General features: G+C 63.8%; 1 protein-coding gene across 1 annotated transcript; it reads right to left on the reverse strand.

Annotated features, from left to right (window-relative positions):
• Nucleotides 1-1,248: 1,248 nt before the first annotated feature.
• On the reverse strand, nucleotides 1,249-5,321 carry LOC140910947 (neurofilament light polypeptide-like). Its single transcript, XM_073343147.1, has 3 exons — nucleotides 4,240-5,321; nucleotides 3,134-3,258; nucleotides 1,249-2,491 (listed from the first exon to the last, which is right to left on the reverse strand). The coding sequence occupies exons 1-3, from the start codon at nucleotides 5,230-5,232 to the stop codon at nucleotides 2,440-2,442; spliced, it is 1,170 nt and encodes a 389-aa protein (XP_073199248.1). The 5' UTR covers nucleotides 5,233-5,321; the 3' UTR covers nucleotides 1,249-2,439.
• Nucleotides 5,322-13,156: the final 7,835 nt, after the last annotated feature.

Consider the following 13,156-nt stretch of genomic DNA (forward strand, 5'->3'; position numbering starts at 1 on the left):
CACATCTGGATTGCTGGTAACAACCTTTTCCCACCACCTCGTTAACCATGCACCATATGGGGAAACCGAGGCGCGCACATTCATACAAAATATTACAAAAAATTCTCAAAAAGAACAGGAGGACTTGTGGCACCTTAGAGACTAACCAATTTATTTGAGCATACAGTATGCATCCGATGAAGTGAGCTGTAGCTCACGAAGGCTCATGCTCAAATAAATTGGTTAGTCTCTAAGGTGCCACGAGTAGGCCTTTTCTTTTTGCATTCTATCACACACCCCCCCCAAGCTATATCCCAGCAGGGCCAAGTCACATCCCCATGTGGTATGTCCCAGCAGGGGCCGGTCACACCCCATATTGCCCCTCTCCCCCCAGGTGGTGGCATTCAGCATGGCTGCATAGCAGGTGGTGCAGGGCCTCCCCCTACGCTGACCATGCTCTTCCTGCCGATGCAGCCTGGCAGTATCCACCCCAGGGGCCAGCTGGCTGCCGTGTCGTCTGCTGCACCCACCGGCGCCTCGTTGTCTCCCAGCACAAGTGCTTCTGGGCGCTGGTGGGTAAGACGGAGCCCCAGGCCCAGCCCGCTCTGCGCTACACCAGCCTGCTGCCCGCCGGCCCTTCAGCCAGCCCTGGCACGGCTGTGCCATGCGAATGCCTCCATGCTCAGCATCACCTGGAGGTGATGGGGACGCTCGGCTCGCCCCAGCCTGGGGTGCCCCAGCAGGGACCCTGCCCCAACCTGGGTGAGGGCACCATGCCCTGGTGCTGCAGACTTGAGGTGAGAGCTCAGGAAGGGGGAGCGTGCAGCTTCCATGGGGCATGGACCTGCCCCACCTGGAGGGCCCTATCCCCAGCCAAGAAGGAGGGGCTGCTGGCCATGAAGAGACCCCTAGAGCTGGTGGGAGCGGGTGGCCTTCTCGCACTGAACTAGCCGCAGCCTGGGGCAAGAGCGCTTCCCTCTAGCCCATCTCTGGGGCTGGGCCCAGCCCTTGGCCCCGGCTGGGCACTAGAGCAGAGACGTCACTGACAGCAGACAGGCTAGAGCACGCCTTTCTGCAGGATTCTCCTAGGGGGCACTGCAGGGAGCGGGGCAGGTGCCCTGGGTGTGGGGGAAGTGCCCAGCTACTCCAGCCCTGACCTCTCCCAGCAGGGGGCACTGCAGAGGTCTTGACCCGGAGCTGCTGCATTACAGGGCTGTGTTCGTTCCCGCCCCCTTCTCACCAGCCCACAGCAAGAGTCTCCGGCTCAGGTTAATGCCATGGGGCTTTTATTGAGGTGCTTCCCTCGCAGGCACTGGCAGCGGGGCCGTGCCAGGCTGGCCCAGCCGCTGCGCCGAAAGGGTGGCTGGTGCAATGATTGGGAGAGACGAAGGGTCTGTGCTGGCCCCACGCTGACTGATGCAGCAGAGCTGCCTACGGGGGGCGCTGTGCTGATTAGCCCCCCACCACCTCCGCCTGTGTGGGGGCTCCCTGGGGGAAGTTCCTGGGAGAGCTGGACTGGGCCCTGTGGTGGCTGTGAGCGCCCCCTTCAGGAGAGGCTGGGCTAGCTCCCGGCTCTGTGGGATCCCCCCTCTGTGTGGGGGACACCCAATGGTGGGAGGCAGCTCTGGGGGGCACAGCAGGGCCAGGGGAATGGGGTACAGCTCTCCCTGCTTGCCCACTGCTGTGCCTCCCTGCGCTGTTTGCCCCTTTACAGCAGGGGGTGCATGCTGGTCAGCCCTGCCCACTGCTGGGGGGGCAGCCTGGGGGCAGCCCAGGGCTTGGGGGCAGCCCAGGGCTTGGGGGCAGCCCTCCCTGTTGGCATGGCAGTGCTGCCTGCGCCCCGCTGCGGTTCTCCCTTGGCACGGCCGGGGGGCAGCTCGGAGGGGGACATCACTTGTGGTTTCGCCCTGCGGGGTCCGGAGAGGGCACGTGCCACTTGTGGTTCAAGGCCCGGTGCTCGGGGGACATCACTTGGGTCGGAGGCAGCTCAGCCGCAGGCAGCAGCAAGAGGGCATCAGCCCCGGGAGCCCTGCTGGGGCCAAGCGGTACCCGGGGCGGGTGCTGGGCTCCTGAGGACACACCCAAGAGGCCTTGTCCAGCGGGGCCTGGCCCGTGTTCAGCACAGCGCTAGGAGGGGAAGGGCGTGGCTGGAGTCCAGGACACTCCTGGCCTCTCCCTGCACTGCTGACGGGGGGTCTGGAGCCTGCCCTTGCTGGGCCATGGCGGAGATTGGCTGCAGCCCCTTGGCTTCGTTGCCCCACGAGACGGGGCTCTCACAGGCGCCTGGCAGCACGGCCCTGGCCGCTGGTGAGTGGCCCTGGGGGGCAGCTGCTCGGCTCCCTCAGCACTGGGGGGGAAAGGGGAGTGACTGGAGGGGTGTGAAGGGGACAGGGCAGCAGGGGGTGCAGAGAACGTGGGGGTGACTGGGGGCTTTGCTCCTGCTGCAGGGGCCCCCGCTGATCACAGGGGAGATGAGTAGCTCAGGCGGATCTCTTCCCCCTCCAGCAGTTTCCTGTAAGACACCCAAAGGGGATAGCGCAGCTCAGCCCCCCAGCCCACGCAGAAGCCCCCTGCCAGGCCCAACCACAGCCCCACTGCACGACAGGCCGAGCTCGGAGCCCCTGTCCCAACAAGATAAACAAAGGGGGACTCTTGGTCCCAACCAGGCGGCCTGGGACACGGTGGAGCAGCTCTAGGTCCATCCAGCAGGGGGCAGGCATCACCCTGTGACCCAGGGAGCGACCTGGGCACAGAGCCATTCTGGGGGCTGGTGCTTGGGGGCCCTGTCCATAGCAGGGAGATCTGTAGGGGCAGAGCTCGCTGACCTCGCACTGGGGCAACGTGGGGCTGGCGTGTCCCCCAGTCTGTGGCTGAGCATAGGTGGCACCGTAGCAAGACGGCCTGAGGGCAGCCAGAAGCATGCAATCCTTGGCTCTTCCCCCTCAGAGTGGGGGGTCAGGATCCTTCTCCCCATAGCACCGGCAGGGGAAGAAACGGAGGCGAGAGGGGGCCGCAGTGCAGGGCTGGGAACCAAACCCAGGAGTCCTGACACAGCCCGCCCTGCAGCCCGCCTCCTGGGGACAGCCACTTCCTCTGGAAGCCTGGGGGAGCTGGGGGGCCAGGCAGGGGGCGAGGCAGGGCTGGGGGCCAGTACCTGTAGGCAGCGATCTCGATGTCCAGCGCCATCTTGACATTGAGCAGGTCCTGGTACTCACGCAGGTATCGCGCCATCTCCTGCTTGGCCTCCCTGATCTTCTGCTCCAGGTCGGCCACACGCTCCTGGCAGGGAGAGAGGCCTGGCCGGTCAGTGCCGCCTGGGCCCCGGTCTCAGCCCTGGGCCTGCCGTTTCCAAGCCCGGGGATCACGACCCAGCCCCCAGCCCCGCTGGCCAGCCAGGTCCCTGTGCCTTCACCCCCTGCACCATCACCACTGCTCCCCCATTCAGCCACTGGCTGGCCAGGGTACCCCAGCCCCCCACTGGGTAGAGTTCCCAACCTCCAGCCCCACGGCCAGAGGTGCTAGGGATGGCAAAGTCTCCAGGGCTGAGGGGCAGAGCCTTCCCCAGGCTCTGAATGCCCCCACCCCGGGGCTCCCAGCCCTGCCCGGGGAGCTGGCTCCAGACAGACCCATTGACCTGCCAACGCCTCCCATGACCCCCGGCCCATCCGGCCGCCATTGGGTTATGGCCCGGTCACCTCCATGGCATTCATGCCCTCAGGGCGTCTGAGCCAACGTGGCACTTCTCTCTCCTGGCCCCTGGCAGCTCCGGGCCATGGGAGCACCATCCCTCTGAGCTGGGGAGTGGGACCGACCCGCCAGGGTCGCTGCTCATTGAGAGAGAAACTCTGCTCCAAAGAGTGTGCGCCTCTCCCTTCCCCACTCCTTGCCGCCCCCAGGATGCGGTTTGCTCCCAGTGCCCCTCAAACGACCCGGCCGATGGCCCCACTCCCCCGGCCCAGAGCTGCTCTCTCCCAAGGATCGAGGGCACTTCCCAGGCTCCCTCCTTGTGCCTGGTGCCAGCCCGCCCCAGTGCAGGCTGTGGTGGCGAGCCCTGCCAGGGGCTGTTTGTGGGGAGGGCGTCGGACCCTGGCAGGAGACCCTGGCAGTCCTGGGCCCAGCTTTCTGTCCGTGCCACAGGGGGCTAAATGAAGCTGAGAACCCAGGAGTCCTGGCTCCAGGCCCGTGCGCCTGCCCTACACAGGCGAGGGAGCTGGCTTGCCCAGCGCCTCCTGCCCCATGCCAGGCCGGCCCTGGCCTCACCTGGTAGGTGGCCACCTCGCTGCTCTGCCTGTCCTCCGCGCTCTCCAGCTGCTTGTTGAGGGAGTCGATGACGCTGCGCAGGGCCTCGACCTCGGCCGAGCGGGACTGCAGCTGGAGCCGGTATTCGGCCGTCTCCTCCCGCATGGACCTCACCGCCTGGTTGTTCTTGCTGGCCAGCTCAGCCACCGAGGCGAACCTGGTGCGGTACCAGTCTTCGGCCGCCTGCCTGTTCCTGCCGGCCAGCGTCTCGTACTGCGCGCGGATCTCCCGCAGCGCGGCCGCCAGGTCGGGCTTGGCTCCCGCCAGGCTCACGTCCACCGGCAGGCTGGCCGCCTCCACCTGGGCCGACAGCTCGGCACGCTCCTGCCCAAAGACCTTGTGGAGGAAGGCGATCTCCCCCAGCAGGGAGCCGATGCTGCCCTCCACGTCGCTGTGAGCCAGTGCGGCCTGGCTGGCCTCCTCCCGCACCTTCTGCAGCGTCTCCTCGGCCTGCAGCCGCAGCCGGGCCTCCTCCTCGTACCGCTCCTTCAGCTGGCTGCAGGCGTCGCGCAGCTGGTCCCGGCTGGCCTCCACGCGCATCTTCTCGCCCGCCTCTGCCTCCAGCAGGCCACGCAGGCCACGCAGCTCCTGCCGGTACAGCAGCTGCCGGCGCGAGGGGCCCCGCTGCTCCTGCCGCAGCTCCTCCAGCTCCGCCCGCAGCACCTCGTTCTCCCGCTCCAGCCGGCGCACCTTCTCGACGTAGGCGGCGAAGCGGTCGTTGAGGCCGACCAGCTGCTCCTTCTCCTGGGCCCGCAGCCCCAGCAGCTCCGCGTTCAGGCTACTCACCTGGGACAGGTCCAACTTCTCCAGGGAGGCGACGCAGCCCGAGTGCGGGTCGGGGGCCAGCGCCGGCCGGTGCAGGGCGTACAGGGAGGAGGAGACGGTGGCCTTGGTGGAGCGGACGCTCCGGTACTCCTGCCAGGGCTTGCGGAAGCCATAGGGGTCGTAGCTCATCTTGGCCAGGGAGCCTGGCTGCCAGGGCAGCTGCAAGGGGGTGTGGGGGGAGCGCAGGGCTGGGCCTGGAGCGGGGTTGGGGGGTGAGCAGAGCCAGCAGTTGCAGCGGGGGGGGGGGGGGGTGAAGGTGGGAGGGGAGGGAGGCACAGCCAGCAGCCAGAGCACGGGCCAGGGCTCTGCACCAATGCCAAAATGCTGCAGTGCCCTTGCCTTTATATAGGGCCTGCCTGCCCGCCCCTCCCCCTCCCCCCAGCGCGGGGGGCCAATCAGAGGGCGCTGCGGCGAGCAGCAGGAGCAGTTCGCTGGTTCTCGGAGCCCAGGAGCCAGGAAGAGAAGCGGGAGGGTGCAGCCGGCAGTGAACGGGCTGGAGGCTGCGGCCCTGCCCTCCCCACTCCGGGTGCCTCCGGCACCCACCATGCCCAGCAGGGCTCGGGTGCGAAGTCCGGCCCCATGTGGGGTCCCAGGGGTCCCCCCAGACTGGCCCGTCTCTCTGCAGTTGTTACCCTGGGACTCCTGCTCGGAGTGGGACACGGGCAGCACAATCTGCGCCGGGGAGCGAGCAGGACCGGGGGGAGCTCCCAGCTACCCCAGTCCCGGCCTGTCCCAGCAGGGGGCGCTGGCGGGCGAGGCAGGAGCCCTGGCTGGTGTGGGGGGGAGCTCCCAGCTACCCCAGTCCCGGCCTGATCCAGCAGGGGGCGCTGGCGGGCGAGGCAGGAGCCCTGGCTGGTGTGGGGGGGAGCTCCCAGCTACCCCAGTCCCGGCCTGATCCAGCAGGGGGCGCTGGCGGGCGAGGCAGGAGCCCTGGCTGGTGGGGGGGAGCTCCCAGCTACCCCAGTCCCGGCCTGTCCCAGCAGGGGGCGCTGTGGGGGTGGGAGTTGCAGGGAGTGGGGCAGGAGCCCAGTGAGGCCATGCCAGGCACACCCCAACCCTTTGCACCTCTCCTACCCCCAATCCTCACTGTCCCCCAACCCCTAACCCCCAGCACACCCCAACCTCCTGCACCTCTCCTACCCCCAAACCTCACTGTCCCTGAACCCCTAACCCCCAGCACACCCCAACCCCCTGCACCTCTCCTACCCCCAAACCTCACTGTCCCCCAACCCCTAGCCCCCAGCACACCCCAACCCCCTGCACCTCTCCTACCCCCAAACCTCACTGTCCCCCAACCCCTAGCCCCCAGCACACCCCAACCCCCTGCACCTCTCCTACCCCCAAACCTCACTGTCCCTGAACCCCTAACCCCCAGCACACCCCAACCCCCTGCACCTCTCCTACCCCCAAACCTCACTGTCCCCCAACCCCTAGCCCCCAGCACACCCCAACCCCCTGCACCTGTCCCGCAATCCCTAATCCCAAACACACCCATTTTTTCTAATCTTTCTCACCCCAAACCTGCCCCCCCCCAACTCCGTCATAGCACTTTTCCTTGCCAGCCCCACAAACTGCTCCCCTCTACAGGCCGGGCCTGAGCCGGGTTGTGGGGCTGTGCTGGGGTGGGCGTGCCCTGTCCCAGCGTGCTCGGGAGCGGTGTGGGTCGCCTGCTGCCTGTCATGACCCAGGCTCAGGCCCACAGGCACAACGGGAAGCAGCTGCCAGCCGGGGGCGCTGTTGCATTGCCCCTCAGAGCCGCCCTCCGCTGTGGCATGATCCAGCACCTGCCTCCCCCACCCCAGGCCAGCCCAGGGCAGTCCAGGCCCCACGTGGAGGGGCCGGACGACTGGCGGAGGCCGGAACTGGGCCCGGCCCTGCTGGGCGGCTGGCCCGGCTGTGTGGGGGGATCCTCAAGGGGTCACTGTCAGAGCCAGCCCATGCAAGGGAGAGCTCCAGCTGCCTGGCACCCATTCGCCGTGTCGGCCCAGCTGCTGCCCCCGCAGACCGCGGTCAGCCCTGGTGCCCACACCCTGTCCTCATCTCCGCTCAAACCTCCCCCACATCCCATCTTCCCCTCCCCCAACACCTCCCATTTCTCATCCCGCCTCAAACCTCCCCCACATCCCATCTGGGACTGTTCTTAATGTTTCCTCTGAATAGTGTGGGGGTGCCTCAGTTTCCCCTATGCAGTTCTTAAGTCTCTAGGGGGTGGGGTAAGGGTGTATGATCCTTGCAGAGCCCTAGAGGGCAGGTGTGTGCAGGGGTCTGGACACAGAGAATGGCCGACACCCTGTTTCCTGGCAACTGATGGCCTGGGCCCTTCCCCCCTGCAAGGTGAGAGCTAAAGGGTTGGAGAACAAAGGAATCAGGTGCCCTCCTGGCCCGGGAAAGGGACAAAGCCCAGAGGAGGAGGGGCTGGAGGGAGTTTCAGTTTGGGGCTGGCTGGGACATGGAGTGAAGGGCAGACGTGGTTGTCTGGCTCACTGCCCCCCAAAATGGACCCAGCTGAGGGGTCCCGTTCTCTGCACCTGCAAGCTCTGTTTTAGACCATGTTCCTGTCGTCTAATAAACCTTCTGTGTTACTGGCTGGCTGAAAGTCACATCAGACTGCGAAGTTTGGGTGCAGGACCCTCTGGCTCCCCCAGGACCCCGCCTGAGCGGACTCGCTGTGGGAAGCGCACGGAGGGGCAGAGGATACTGAATGCTCCGAGGTCAGACCCAGGAAGGTGGAAGCTGTGTGAGCTGTGTGTCCTGAAGACAGGCTGCTCACAGAAAGGCGACTACCCCAGAGTCCTGACTGGCTTCATGGGGAGCAGTTCCAGAGCATCGCCCAGGGACTCCGTGACAACTGGTGGCAGCGGTGGGATGTACTGCACCCCGTGGATGGCACTTCCTGCAGTAAGTGACTGGGGAGCAGTAAAACGAAGGGGGATTGATGAGGACCAGGCGTGCTGAAGGCTCAGAGAGGAGCGGTTTCGGGGGGCAGTTAACCCCTGGGAGTGTGTGACCAGAGAGAAGGACTTTTGCAGTAACAGGGTCCCCCGGGGGATTGCAGCGAGCGGTCCAAGGGGCGGAGGAGTCTGCAGCTCGACCCTGGCAAAGAGGGGGTGACCTCGAGAAGGGCTGGCACACGAGGGGTTCTACCTGGAAACCGTGGGGAGCTGAGAACACACAGGCCTGTGAGTCCACAACAACTTGGGAGGAGTGGAGTGATGGCCTGTCACCGTCTCCTCAAGAAGGACATTGTAACCCTGTGCAGAAAGAGAGGGTTGAGCATTGGAAAGTTCACCAAGGCACAGTTCATCCTGCAGCTGGAGGAGGATGACCGCTCTAAGGGACAGATTCCTGACCCCAAATGGGGCGATAGCAGGATCTGGGAGCAGCTGGAGTGGGAGCCAGGCATCCCCAAGACTCCTGTCCCCGACCAGACGGGGGTCTTCACGATCGGGTTCCCCATCGGGGGATCGGAGACTGACGGGATTGGAGCTGAGTCCGAGGGAGCAAGAGGACTGTGAGAGACAGCGAGAGGCCGAGAAAGAGCTGCAGAAGCATGAACTGGCGGTGGGGGAGCGGAGAGGCCTAGGGGACCCCCCAGGGGTGAGTGGGGATAGACCCCGGGGGGCCAGTTCCGCAGGGAACCTCGAGACTAAATTGCTGCCCCTGGTTAAGGAGGGGGGGGGATGTGGATGCCACCTCACTGCCTTTGAGCAGGCTGGCGATTTGAACCAGGGGGACCCTGCGGAAAAGCCCCGGTGTCTAGCTCCCTTCCTGGGTCCCAAGGCCATAGACTCCGTCAGCCAGATGGGTGGGGAGGTGGACAGGCTCCCACTCCTGACCCCAACCTCTATGTCTGCGTGGAGTCTCCTGGGGTCAGGCCCCTCGGACCTCCAGTGGGAGCAGAAGGTGATGGTCAATGGGGAGTCATTCCTGGGGTGACGAGATCCTGGGACAGAGAGAACTGGTGTCAGGCCCTGGGTGGTGCAGCCTCAGAGGCTGAGGGGCTGTGTGAGCTGGGTGAGGGTCCCAGGGACGAAGCCCCTCGCCCTGCCTAGGGCCCAGATCCCTGTGCAGACACAGGAAGGGTGGGGCTGGCTGGTCATTGGGGTGCCCCAGGACACCAGCTGCGAGACCCTGTTGCGGGGTGACTGTGTCTCTTTGGGACAGGATCCAGGCCCTGTTCCGGTAACTGCCAAAGGTTTGAATTTGAATCCAGGGAACCAGTCGGTGGAGAGGGGGCTCAGGCTGGCTCTGATGCTGTGAGGAAAGCAGGGAGCTCGCTGCCTACCCCCACTGGGACAGCAAGGGCAGCGCTGAGCACAGGGGAAGATGAGACCCCAGCTGAGTGGCGGGAGACACAGGCAGGGCAGGGGATCTGTGGGGAGTGGCAAGGTGCTTGGTAAGGAAAGTCTGGATGAGCCTAGGCAGCCTTGTGAGCTGATGGCTGTGTCTAGTCAGCAGGGTGGGAAGGCGAGGAGAGTGGCAGATGAGAGTCCCTGGACCTTACCTGTTAGCTGGGTGGAGAAGTGTGACAGGGAAGGAAATGTGTCTCTGTCTGTTAGGGGTATTGACTTGCCTATGGAGGGAGCTACCCTGATCTCCAAGCAGTTGTCTGTGACCAGCCTTGTGTGCTGGGACCAGGGAAAAGAGATCCCAAAGTGTGTCTGGGAAAGGAGAAAGTGTGTCCGGCTCTTCTTTGTCTGTGGAGCAGACAGAAGGGGCCTTTCAGCCTGTGATGGTTGAGGGTCGTGCAGTTGTCTCAGAGTTGATTCTGGATTCAGCTAAAGCCCAGGAAGGGAAGGGCCCTAAGTTTGTGTCTGCTCGGGAGAATGGCCCTGTAACTAGGTCACATCCAGTTAGTGTCTATGTAAAATCCCAGAGACCAGACAATTCTGGTGCTTGTATTTTGCCTGTTGCTCCTGTGTTGTTGAGAAAGGGTGGAGCAACTTTCTCTAATCAGGGTGAGATCCTAGCCAGGGCACAAGGAGAGCATGAAGGTGTGTGATTGTGTTACCTACTGAGGGTGTGGAAACCTGTCGCAAGAAGGAAAAGAGTGCTGAACTTGTGTGTGGCAAAGGGAAGGAGACTGCTTCTGACCTTTTATCTAGGAAGTCTGTGAGTTTGCCTGAAAGGGGATTGTGTAGGAATCCGCCGGATGGGCCAGAGGTGATTCTGGATGTAAGGGAGACCCAGAAAGAGTCTGTTGTTGCTCAGGAAAGTGTTCCTCTAGAGCAAGCCCTCGGTAAAGAGGGTAAGAGCAGAATTTCTGTGGGGGTGAATTGTTGCATAGAAAAGGCCTCGGGAAAGGAATCCTCATGGAGTCTTTGCAAGCAGTTTACTGCAACTGAAGGGTGTGAAAGTGATTTAATCAAAAAGAAAAGGAGTACTTGTGGCACCTTAGAGACTAACCAATTTATTTGAGCATAAGGTTTTGTGAGCTACAGCTCACTTCATCGGATAGCACCTGCAAGTGCTATCGACCGCCCCGGACCTAAGGGAGGGCGTGAAACTGGAAGGGCCTGGTGTAACTCCTACCAAGGAATGGGAGAGATGCTGGAGCATCCATGGGAACGTTGGTGGCTTCGAACTTCCCCCGGTCACTGGCTAAAGTGACCCCGCTCAGTTCGATCTCGAAGGGCGGAGAGATGTGACGAAGTGGGACTGTTCTTAATGTTTCCTCTGAATAGTGTGGGGGTGCCTCAGTTTCCCCTAGGCAATTCTTAAGTGTCTAGATGGTGGGGTAAGGGTGTATGATTCTTGCAGAGCCTTAGAGGGCATGTGTGTGCAGGAGTCTGGACACAGAGAATGGCCGACACCCTGTTTCCTGGCAACTGATGGCCTGGGCCCTTCCCCCCTGCAAGGTGAGAGCTAAAGGGTTGGAGAACAAAGGAATCCGGTGCCCTCCTGGCCTGGGAAAGGGACAGAGCCCAGAGGTGGGGGGGCTGGAGGGAGTTTCAGTTTGGGGCTGGCTGGGACATGGAATGAAGGGCAGACGGGGTTGTCTGGCTCACTGCCCCCCAAAATGGACCCGGTTGAGGGGTCCGGTTCTCTGCACCTACAAGCTCTGTGTCAGACCATGTCCCTGTTGTCTAATAAACCTTCTGTTTTCCTGGCTGGCTGAGAGTCACGTCTGACTGCGGAGTTGGGGGGCAGGACCCTCTGGCTTCCCCAGGAGCCCGCCTGGGCAGACTCGCTGGGGGAAGCGCACGGAGGGGCAGAGGATGCTGAATGCTCCGAGGTCAGACCCAGGAAGGTGGAAGCCGGGTGAGTTTCTTGCCCTGGGGACAGTCTGCTCAGAGAGAGGAGGCTCCCCCAGAGTCCTGCCTGGCTTCGTGGGGAGCAGTTCCAGAGCATCACCCGGGGACTCCGTGACACCTCCCCGTCCTCATCCCCCATCAAACCTTCCCCACATCCCATCTCCCCCTCCCCCAACACCTCCCGCTCCCCCTCCCCATCAAACCTCCCCCACATCCCATCTTCCCCTCCCCATCAAAGCTCCCCCTCCTCAGCCTCCCTCAAACCTCCCCCGCACTCCACCTCCCCCACAGACCCCACCTCCTCATCCCCCATCAAACCTCCCCCACAGACCCCACCTCATCCCCCACCCCATCTAACCTCCCCCCCTCATCCCCCATCAAACCTCCCCCACAGTCCACCTCCCCCACAGACCCCACCTCCCCATCCCCCATCAAACCTCCCCCACATCCCATCTCCCCCTCTCCCAACACCTCCCCCCCATCCCCCATCAAACCTCCCCCACAGACCCCACCTCCCCATCCCCCATCAAACCTCCCCCACATCCCATCTCCCCCTCCCCCAACACCTCCTGCTCCCCATCCCCATCAAACCTAGCTCAGTGGGTTGAGCATTGGCCTGCTAAACCCAGGGTTGGGAGTTCAATCCTTGAGGGGTCCATTTAAGGATCTGGGGCAAAAATTGGGGACTGGTCCTGCTTTGAGCAGGGGGTTGGACTAGATACCTCCTGAGGTCCCTTTCAACCCTGAGATTCTATGAAACCTCCCCCACAGACCCCACCTCTTCATCCCACTTCACACGTCCCCCCCCCACAGACCAACCTCATCCCCTATCCCCAACCTCATACCAACCTTCCCACCACCCACCACCCAACTTCATCCCCCCCCACCTCACCCCACCTTCCCCCCCAACAGCAGCCTCTCCATCCCTCCACCCCCACCCCATGTGCACTGCCCCAGAGCCACTCAGCCAATGCTCCGTGCAGAGGGCAGCGCCGCCCGTCTGGCTTGGCTCGAGGCCCTGGCTGTGCCCCAGGCTGCGGGAGTCGGGTCTGTTGTTGCTTTCCATGGCCAAGGGCCCCAGGAACTCTCCTTCACCAGCACACAGCCCAGGGCATGCTTCGGGCTGAGGCCCACCCTGAGTGCCTGGTTCCCAGCCAGGATCTTGCCCCCCAGCCAGGAGTTCAGCCCGTCCATCACCGCAGTGTCTGGGCTCAGGTCGACAGTCATGGGGAAGATGCCTGGGGTTTGAGGAGTCTCTGGCTCTCCGGTGGGGCAGCTGGTGGGTTTCAGGGTGATGGGAAGGGGTCTGTGTCCTTACAGGAGGCAGGCCCTTTCCTACGGGGGACTGTGGCCAGTGCTGCTCCCCAGTCAGTGCCTGGCCTCCCCCCGACACTGGGGGTGGCCGTGGTGCAGTGGCATGCGGCTGCAGAATGCCCAAGTTCACACTCAGCCTGTGCAGCCAGGCCCCCAGAACACGCTCTGGGCCATGGCTCCTCCAGCCCCTGCCCCACTTCCCCCATTCCCCACTGCTTGGCCGTCTCCCCGGGCAGGATGGGTGTAAAACCAAGCCTGGCATCTCCATGTGAGCCTGAGAACTTCCCCATGCTGCCTGCCAGGGGACCAGTCCCGCCACTCTGGGGAGCAAGCTGCCTGGGGTCACTGCCAGAGGTGTCCAGTGTCCCGCTCTGCAGGAGCAGCACTCACTGCTTGGCAGGGGAGTGAGCTCCAGCCCTGGGGTGAGTGACTGACGTGAACAGTGGGGGCTGCATGCGGAGCTGCTTCCCGAGGAGCCCTAGCCG

Source organism: Lepidochelys kempii, chromosome 4 (assembly GCF_965140265.1).
Source record: "Lepidochelys kempii isolate rLepKem1 chromosome 4, rLepKem1.hap2, whole genome shotgun sequence".
Classification (NCBI taxonomy): domain Eukaryota; kingdom Metazoa; phylum Chordata; order Testudines; family Cheloniidae; genus Lepidochelys; species Lepidochelys kempii.

Excerpts from the sequence above, each read along its gene's own strand:
- LOC140910947 (XM_073343147.1), bottom strand. The coding sequence starts at position 5,232 with ATGAGCTACGACCCCTATGGCTTCCGCAAGCCCTGGCAGGAGTACCGG. Across the intron at positions 3,259-4,239 it reads GCGAGGTGGCCACCTACCAG|GAGCGTGTGGCCGACCTGGA; the intron begins GTGAGGCCAGGG and ends TCTCCCTGCCAG. Across the intron at positions 2,492-3,133 it reads ATCGAGATCGCTGCCTACAG|GAAACTGCTGGAGGGGGAAG; the intron begins GTACTGGCCCCC and ends GGTGTCTTACAG.